General features: G+C 37.1%; 1 protein-coding gene across 2 annotated transcripts in view; it reads left to right on the top strand.

Moving 5' to 3' along the window:
• Positions 1-1798: 1798 nt before the first annotated feature.
• Positions 1799-9145, top strand: part of GTF2A1L (general transcription factor IIA subunit 1 like) — a 30939-nt gene continuing 23592 nt past the window's right edge. The window contains exons 1-3 of one of the 2 annotated variants that reach the window (XM_045828387.1): positions 1799-1819; positions 4111-4212; positions 4409-4532. In XM_045828387.1, coding sequence (XP_045684343.1) covers positions 1799-1819; positions 4111-4212; positions 4409-4532 — 247 coding nt within the window. The remainder of the gene's footprint in view (positions 1820-4110; positions 4213-4408; positions 4533-9145) is intronic. The other variant, XM_045828388.1, reaches the window with a different exon arrangement.

Raw genomic sequence — 9145 nt, 5'->3', positions numbered from 1 at the left:
CTCTCACAAAAGTTAGGTGATTACCAATCCTGTGCATTTAGGAATAAAGGTTTAAAACTTGGGTATGAAAAAATAGAAAACAAGAGACCTTTAAGCTTTCTTATTTTAGAGCTTGAATAATTTAATTGGATTTTATAATATCAGTAGGAATCAATGCCTGCTTCTAGCTTTTCTACTTTGGGTGAAAGATAAGTCAGTTTGAATACTTATGGTAGTAAATTACCAGGTAGATATACAATAATTAAAAATTACTATATAAAATTCTTGGCTTTTTGTAAAAGAAATTCCAGATAGTATTCAATTTAGGAAAGTCTTCCATGGGGCTTCATATAAATCAGCTGCTTGAAACTCACAAACCATAAGGCACCTGACCCAGACAAAGCAAATAAAAAGTGGTAGGGCATAAATAGCTCTACTGAACTTACATGCACAAATAAATAAATAAACAGCCAATTTTAAACCTAATAGGATTTTTAATCATTAAATAAGCCATCTGCTTAGGCTAGAAAGGCTGTTTAACAGGGTAGTCAGAGTAGTGGCAATGGATGACTTCTTCCCCTTTCTAATCGTGCAGATTATTTGCTCTTACATCTAGCCTCTGCCCAGGCAAGGTATGTCCATAGATGCTCTACCCTTCAGTGGAGCGAGGGAATCATTGTAGATTAAGAGACAGTGATATCTGCCTGAGGAAGAATGGACCCTGGGTGGTATCAGGGTACTGACTTTATTTTAGCACTGGTTCTCCTCCTTGGCTGCATGATAGTCAGATTCTTTCGGGTGGAGTTAGGTGCCAAACCTTAATAAGTTCTCCAGGTGATTTCAATGTGCAGCCAAAGCTGAGAGTCTTTGTCTCATTTCAGTGCCCATCAAAATCACCTGAAAAGCACGTTAAACTTACAGAAGGGCCCTGGCCAGTGTAGCTGGATTGGAGAATCATCTGTAACAGAAAGGTTGTAGGTTTATTCCCAGTCAGGGCACATGCCTGGTTTCGGATTTCATTCCCTGCCAGCGTCCAGGTGCGGGCACCCGCGAACCCTGCCCAGACTCCTATGATCCCCGTATGGACGACTATTGAGATCCCGATTTCAGTTACCCGACTCAACTAAATGATGCATCTCTCTCACATTGCTGTTTCTCTCTCTCTAAAATCAATGAAAAAGAAAATGTCCTTGCATGAGGGTTAAAAAAAAGCTAATATAAGGCCCTCCTGCCTGAGAGTTTGATTCAGTGGGTCTGATGGGGTGGCACCCATTAATTTGCACTTTAAACAGGTTCCCAGGTGATGCTGATGCTCCCACACTTTGAGAACCAATTTAGAAGAAAGAGTCTGGCTCTTGTTATATTTCTTTTGGAGTTCAGCTGCAAGTGGGGCAGAGGGGGAGGAATGAAAACTGGTAGGAGAGAACAGATGCCACTAGCTTTCCCTCTTTCCAGGCCCAACCCCCTTGAAAGCTGCGGGTGTACTGGGACCTACCACTGCATTGCCCCTCCCCTATTTTCTTAAGTCTTTATTTCACATATTGAGAAAATCAGGGGTCATGTGAACAGTCTAAACCTGATTAGATCCGATTTAACCTTCCCATTTCAGCTGGCTCTTTGCTTACGCAGGCCGCAACATTTGAAGCACCCGCAGCTCCAGTCAGTACCCCGCTCTCCCCCAGCCCCGGCCTCGCCTGCCCTCGGTGGGCCAAGCGGAGCAGCGCGGGCCGCGAGCCCATTGGAAGCGCTCAGGAGACGGTCCTCAGGGCGCCGCGTGCTGCGCAGGCGCGAGGAGCGAGGCGTTGCGGCGGCGGGCGCCATGGCGTGTGTCACCTCGGTGGTAAGGAGGCGCAGCCTGGCCTTCCGGCCTGGGCTCTGAGTAGAGGGCGTGCTGCTTGGCGTTCATGGCAGCCAAACTCTGCAAACCCTTTACTCTCCTGACGTCCAGACTCGCCGAAACCCTCGCCCGTAGGGGCTCTGGCCGTTCTCTGTGTGGGCGGAAGTGAGAGGGCCCGTAGCCCACCTTAGAGGAAGAGGACCCATCCCTCCTCCCGGCCTCTCTTCGCACCCGACCGAGGGCGTCCGGAACGAGACCTTTAGGAGGGTTTAGGGTGGAACTCAGCTTAACCCTCCCAGTTGCCTGCGTTCAGAAAGTTCCCGAGTTCAGTTTTACTCTAGATGTAATTCTTAAGTACAGTTATTGTTGATTCTAAGCTGTCTTTACACAAAGTAACAGGTAACATGATATTTGAAAGGTCGCCCCCACCCTCACTTCTCCAAACGGTGCATGTTATACTTAACTGTACAATTGGAATGTGAAAACACAAACATGGCTCTGCTTAAGGGGGTTCCTAGGTCTCACGATGGGAACTGGCAGGTGAAATGGCACTTGTGAGACCCTCTGTCAATCTTAAAAACCTGAACTAAGAAAAAAATTAAGGATTCCCTTTCATTTTCAGTTCAACAGATTTCACATTTCGTGAAAGGCCGTGTGCTTGTCCACATCTGTTATTTTATGAGTTCCATGTATGCATATTCAGCATGAAAGGGCCTATTTTTAGAGACATTGTTTTAATGTGCATGTGTTTTATGATCACTTTTTAAAACATATAAAATATTTTTACCTTAGTATGAGCTTACCATGTATACTATTTTATCTAGTGGTGCACTCCAAGGAGAGAAAGAGTGTGTGTGTGTGTTTTACATAGAGAAGTTAAGATAGGTTTCCTGGACTATACATAGTTTTAATAAAGATACCAGATAGGGAAAGAATATAAAGTCTGACTGTATTCCTAGAACAGAAAGTATGTTTAATGCCTACTAGACTTTTGAAAAATTGTGTTCCAATAGGTTACTGTTGGTGGCTGCTGTTACATTCTGAGGGCAGATCTTAAAGATGTGTTGAGCCCTGGGAGTTTTCTCCTTCAGCTTTAAATGTGATCTCACGGAAGCATCCGTTTAGTATGCCTTTATCAGGGTGAACTGTTTTAGAAGAAGCAACTAATCTAGGACACTTAACCTTAATTAATGGATATGCTTGTGAATAACATTATTTAAATGTAACTAATTGACCTATTCATAGGCTTATCCTGGATCTTTAGAAGAATAAGTTTAAAACCTGGCTACTCTTGTGAGCAGGAGTTTTTCGAGTACTTACTGAGTAATATGAACGAGCAATCCTAGAATGCCACAATTTTCATTTTGGCTCGATTAAACAGTTTGAAGTAAGAGCAACTCAACTAAATCCCTGTTTTGCCATTCCTTATTAGTGGAACTTCCATGATGTCGGCGTTGTCACCACACTTAGCATGCCATTTTACACTGGGGTGAGTGAGAGTGGAGCATAGTTTACATAAATTTATAGGGCTGAGTTTATCTCACAGGGCTATTTTTTCTATTGATAATGACCAAAGTTTAATCTGGGTAGAAAATCTGCTTAATATTATTGTCATGGCATGTTTTTCTTAGGGAGCATTTTAGGATGTTGCTTAGTCTCTGCGATATGCAGATTGCGTAAAAGATTCATTCGTTTCTTAGTTTCTGTTAGTCAGTCCATTTTGGTGCAGTTGTATTTTCACCTGACGATGGTTCAGATTATTTTTCTGGGCTCTGTCTATTTTGGAAGTGAGACAGGCTTTGGCTGCTGTATTGTAAGTGCTTGCCCAGTTTTATGGCTTGTAATTTACTTACTTACATTTGTGGAACTAATATAGTGAACTGTAAAAAAAAAAAAAAGCTCCTTTGGCCTCTTTGAGAAAAGGGTAAATTAAAAACAGGTTCATTTCCACTGGCCTTAAATTAATTTCCCTTTTTAAAAGGAGTGGGGAGATTAAATATTGACACAAAAGCCAAGTAACCTAACAGTAACCATACATCTTGATAAGAATATTATCTCACATTTTACTGTAGTCTTGTAATTCAGCCTTGTAGGTAGACTGAGGCTATAGGCTTGAAATAAATAATTCATGGAAAACTAAGACTATATATACCAGAAGCAGGGTGCACTTAGTTACAATTCATATGGTGCATTTTCTTTAAACTGTAGGATTGGAAAGTGTATACTGCATGTCTTTCAAGGCTGAAGACATTCAAACTTGAGAATTTAAAACTTTAACAATTGCTTTTACGTAGCCTAAACTCTACAGATCTGTTATTGAAGATGTGATTGAGGGAGTGCGGGATCTATTTGCTGAAGAGGGTGTAGAGGAACAAGTGTTAAAAGACCTGAAGCAGGTTTGTCAATACAAGTATTTCTGTCTTGTTGTTTTTCACCTTATAAAACTAATATAGTTCTGTCTCTTTAATTATAGTTTAATACATTCATTGTGCCACCAGCTTACAGTTTAATTTTTAAAAGTAAAAAAATAGAAATAAATATTAAAATGTTTTATTTTATTTTCTAAAAAGCAAACTTCTTCTTTGTCTGCAGCTCTGGGAGACAAAGGTTTTGCAGTCTAAAGCAACAGAAGACTTCTTCAGAAATAGCATCCATTCACCTCTGTTCAACCTTCAGTTGCCACACAGTTTGCACCAAACACTGCAATCACCAGCAGGTTGGATACAGTTAGTAAATTAGTACCATGTGGATCTTCAGAACAAATTCTCATTTGATGGTGATTTTGAATTAGGGTAATGTTCTTAAGATGAGAAGGTTTGGACCTGAAAATAACTACTATTAAGTGAACCCAGTTACCCCATGTAACTATTGACAAATAATTGGGTTATTTAACTAGTTTTTAAAATATTAAAGCTCACAAAGGTGACAAAACCTTACTTTAGAGGAACAAGTTATATAATTTGTGGGCTACTGGGATTGTGCGTTAATAATTTCAGAGAACTTGGTTAGGTCTAGTTGAGGAGTAATCCAGCCACTTTTGCTGAAGATGCAGAGCGTGCTTGCATACTTGTGCATTCTTTCTCTCTCTCTTGGTTTCTGTATATATTATACATCTGTTATTGTATTGAAAGTAAAATAGTGGGGGTGGGTAGGACAGGGGAGAATAATGGGGGAAAAATGGGGACAACTGTAATTGAACAATAAAAAAATTTTTAGAAAAGAAAGCACAATGGAGAGTTACTAAGAATATGGAGACTACTCAGGCTACCTCACTGTTTTGGAAAAATGCGATGATGGCTAGAAATTGACCATGTGTCTTCAATCTTTATTCTTCGACTTCCTGAATCTAGACCTTTACTTTTAAGAGAAATATGGGGCGGGGGGAGGGATCAAAAAACCCAGACTTACCTTCTGGAGGGTGGGCACATTGTAATACAGGCTTACCCCGCTAGGTGAGTGTTCTAGGAACCCATGTGTAACAGTGTATCAGCTGGCGCTGTTGTGAGAGGCTGTGTTTGGCTTATTGAATTGTTTTGAAGACTCAATGCATTAGCCTATTTCATGATGGGTGATTTACGAGCACATCTGCCCATAATGTGCTGAGTGTTCAGTTTTTGACAAAAAAAAATGCCATGACCCCGTGCCCCACCCTCCTTATTCACTGGATCTTCACCAGAGTGACATTTTTGTTTCCCTGATGAAAGAAGTCCTCAGAGTGAATCCTTAAAAAATGGCAGAAGCACTTAAAGGCATCAAAATCGACAAGTTCAAAAACTGTTTTGAGCAGTGGGAAAAACATCTTGATAGGTGTATTGCATCAAATCAAGAGTACTTTGAAGATGACTGAAGTTTAAACATGTAAAAATAAATACACAATTTTTTATAAATAAATTCCTTCTTGAGGGGGGTGCCCCTTGTATTCATCTGTATTATTTATACCAATTTAAACTGGAAAAGACTAGTTAATGAATGATAAAGCTATTCTGTTATATTTTTCTGGCCTTTATTCCTTCTTTTCTGTCTTGATTCTTATAATCTTTATGCTCCCCTAATGTGTGTGTTTCTAGCCATCATGGTATAAATCCAAAACAGTGAGGTATCTTGATTAATCTCCATACTCTTGTTAACTCTCCATTTTGTGTGTGCATCTGTGTGCATGTCTGTGTAGATATATAAATGCTATACACACACATATACACATATGCACACATGTATATACATATATGTGCATGAGCATATATATGTATACACATCTGCACATACATGCATCTACACAGACTACATATGAGTTTAGCTGAAATTCAGCAGATTAATGTTTGCAAGAGGTGAGGATAGATTTTAGATCAAGTTGTCAGTAATAACTAGATTTTTCATTGCATAGTTGGGATCATTCACATGAAAATCACATGAACCAAGGTGAAGAGAAAACTGGTAAGGAGGCTAGTACCTCATTTATTACAAAATGAGAGAATTTAAGTGTGGCAGCAATTATAGTGTATAAAAATGAAATAAATTAACAGTGAGTATTGAATTACCAAACACAACTTTTATTTAATGCTATGCTTGTTTAACTCTGTTCTATAAGAATTAGCCATGGAAGTTTTAATTACTAAGTTGATACATTGGAACATTTTCCATCAGTTGTTGGATTTTTAGCTGATTACATTTTTAACTTTCCTATTTTATTAGGATATCCCTTTTATTTCTCTATTTAAATGACATTCTTTTGAATTTTTTCTTTATTAAAGAATTTACAGATTTTTACTTAGGAACAGCTTGGAGGGTGGCAAGTGTGAGAGGTGTAAAATATTTGTCTTTTATCAAAAGTATACTTAACACTTTTCAGGTTCTTTGTTATTCAAAATTGCAATACTTGATTTTGCCGCAAGATGGTAATATTCCCAGTGATTTAAACCACAAAATACTCTTGGAACTAATATATCTAGTTGGCTTTCACTCAGCACTTATTCTCTGTCTTAGAAGTGAGAATAATAGAAACAATTATATTTAAACAAGACAGTTTTCTCATTCTCTTCTACATCACTTATAATGAAGTGGTTTAAGAGAAAGTATATATCTCCTTTAAAAATGCATTTAGGCCTTATTCCTATTCCTCTTCATTTCTAGGTACCCTAAAATAAGATTCTTAAAGCAAATAGCATCATAAAATTGATGTACTTCATTGTATACTTTTAAAAGCTTGATTAAAACAACCTAAACTAACTTCTATGACCTTTTTATCTCTTGAAAACAACTTCAATCTACAATGGAATAAGTCTTTGCCTTTGTCCCACCCTTAAAACTTGTTTGCACTATTATAGTTTTAGACTGTATTATCCATTTATTTAATAATTTCTTGTTAACTTTTGTTAATAATATCTTCAGTTGCTAACATTTTTTTTGGTCTCATGACCTCTTAAAAATTGAGGACCTCAAAGTGCTTTCTTTTATGTTGGTTTTAAGTATCTACTTACCATATTAGAAATTAAAGCTGAGAAATTTTAAAAAATGTTGGTTTAATTTAAAAAACGACTATGTTTACATAATGACAAATATTTGTTAAAAGGAGTTAAAATATATCACTAAAGCTCTTTTCCAGAGCAAAAATTCTTTTGTGAGATTAGTCACATTGCATTCCTTTCTGCAAATTTTGTTAATGTCTGGCTTAGTAAAAGACAGCTGGATTCTCATATCTTTTTTTAGATTCAATCTGTTGTGCTATGTGGTTTTGGCTAAAGTATATGGAGAAAATTTGGCCTCACACAGATAGATAATTGGAAAAGTAGGAGTATTTTAATAGCATTTTCAGATAATTTAATATTACACTAAAACTCAACAAGTGGTAAGTTTCTGAGAGGTAGTACAAGGTGGAGTCTGAAACCACAGCAGTGGACTTTTTGTGATGTTCAAGTTCACTAGTGTTTTTTGCACTTCGAATGACTCTAATCCATCTGTAATTTTGTGACATATGTTGATATTTGGAAAATATTGGGTCACTGAATTATATAGTTCATACATTATTCATTATGTAAGATTAAAAAATCATATTCATAAATATCACCACATATCAGAAAAGCATTAGAAAGCCATTATGCCCACTGTGGTGGATATAAAATTTCCAAATATCTGATTTTTGCTTGAAAACTTGAATTTTATCATTGCCAAACAACTATCAGTTTGCTTTCCTTGAAGTGGTGGACACATTTAAAAAATATCTGCCAATAACTTAATATTCTGAATAACCATAGTTTCTGTCAGTTATTCTTTAAAGTAAAAATAGTGTTTCTTGAATGGAGAGGCTAGGTCGGCTCCCAACTTCAACAGTAGCACCAATTCCTCATATTCCTTGTGCTGTACTTCTTTCTGTATGCTGCAGAAATGCTTTGTGTGCTCCTCCCTCTTCATCACAGAGTATTAAAAGGAAGTATACTTGAGAGTTGAAATTTAGTAAAAATAATTCTTTGTAGTTACATTAAGGACCATCTTAGGTGAAACAGTTTTGTTGCCATTGTTTCCTTCCTCCCTTCCCTTCCGTTTCTCCTTCCTCCTTCCTTCCATTGTGAGTGAGTGGCAATGGAGAGTAAATACAGGGACCACTATTAAGGTTTATACTACCTTAATTAGTGCTAAGGTGCCTTCAGTTTTCCTCGTCATTGCTTTGTGCCATCAGTGCAAACATCAATAAAATATTTAATGAGAAATGAAAAAGTCCTATATTGCCTTGCTATTATAAAAAAATAATTTTGACCTTATGAACACCTTGAAAGGGTCTCAGAGATTCCCAAGGGTTTGCACACTACACTTTGAGAACTCTTCTATTTTTAGGGTGATTATATATAATTTATAACCCACTTTTTTAGGACTTAATTTTTTTAGAACAGTGGTAGGATTGAATTCTTTCTAAAGCCTATTTGTTGTGAAATTTCATATTTTAGGATATATACATGAAGACCAGAATTCTGACAATTTGTTTATGTAAAAACATTTATTCAGTTAAAACTTAATTGGTTACTGAAACCATCTTGAATATTTTGAACAATGAATTTCAGGGTCATGGTGGGATAACTCAGTTGGTTGGCGTATCAGCTGATACGCCAAGGTTGTGGGTTTGATTTCTGGTCAGGGCACTTACAAGAAGCAACCAATGAATGCATAAATAAGTGAAACAACAAATTGATGTGTGTGTGTGTGTGTGTCTTTCCCTCCCTCCCTTTCTCTCTCTAAAATCAATAAATTAAAAAAAATAAAAAATGTGTTTTAGGTATATATATATGTATGTATAAATAAAATTTACGAACATATATAAATGTTGCATGTAATTTGTGAATT

This window comes from Phyllostomus hastatus, unplaced genomic scaffold (genome assembly GCF_019186645.2).
Source record: "Phyllostomus hastatus isolate PE091 unplaced genomic scaffold, TTU_PhHast_1.1 phas_scaffold_78, whole genome shotgun sequence".
Classification (NCBI taxonomy): Eukaryota; Metazoa; Chordata; class Mammalia; order Chiroptera; family Phyllostomidae; genus Phyllostomus; species Phyllostomus hastatus.
The sequence above is the reverse complement of the archived record's forward strand: the minus strand, read 5'-3'. Positions and strand labels throughout refer to the sequence as shown.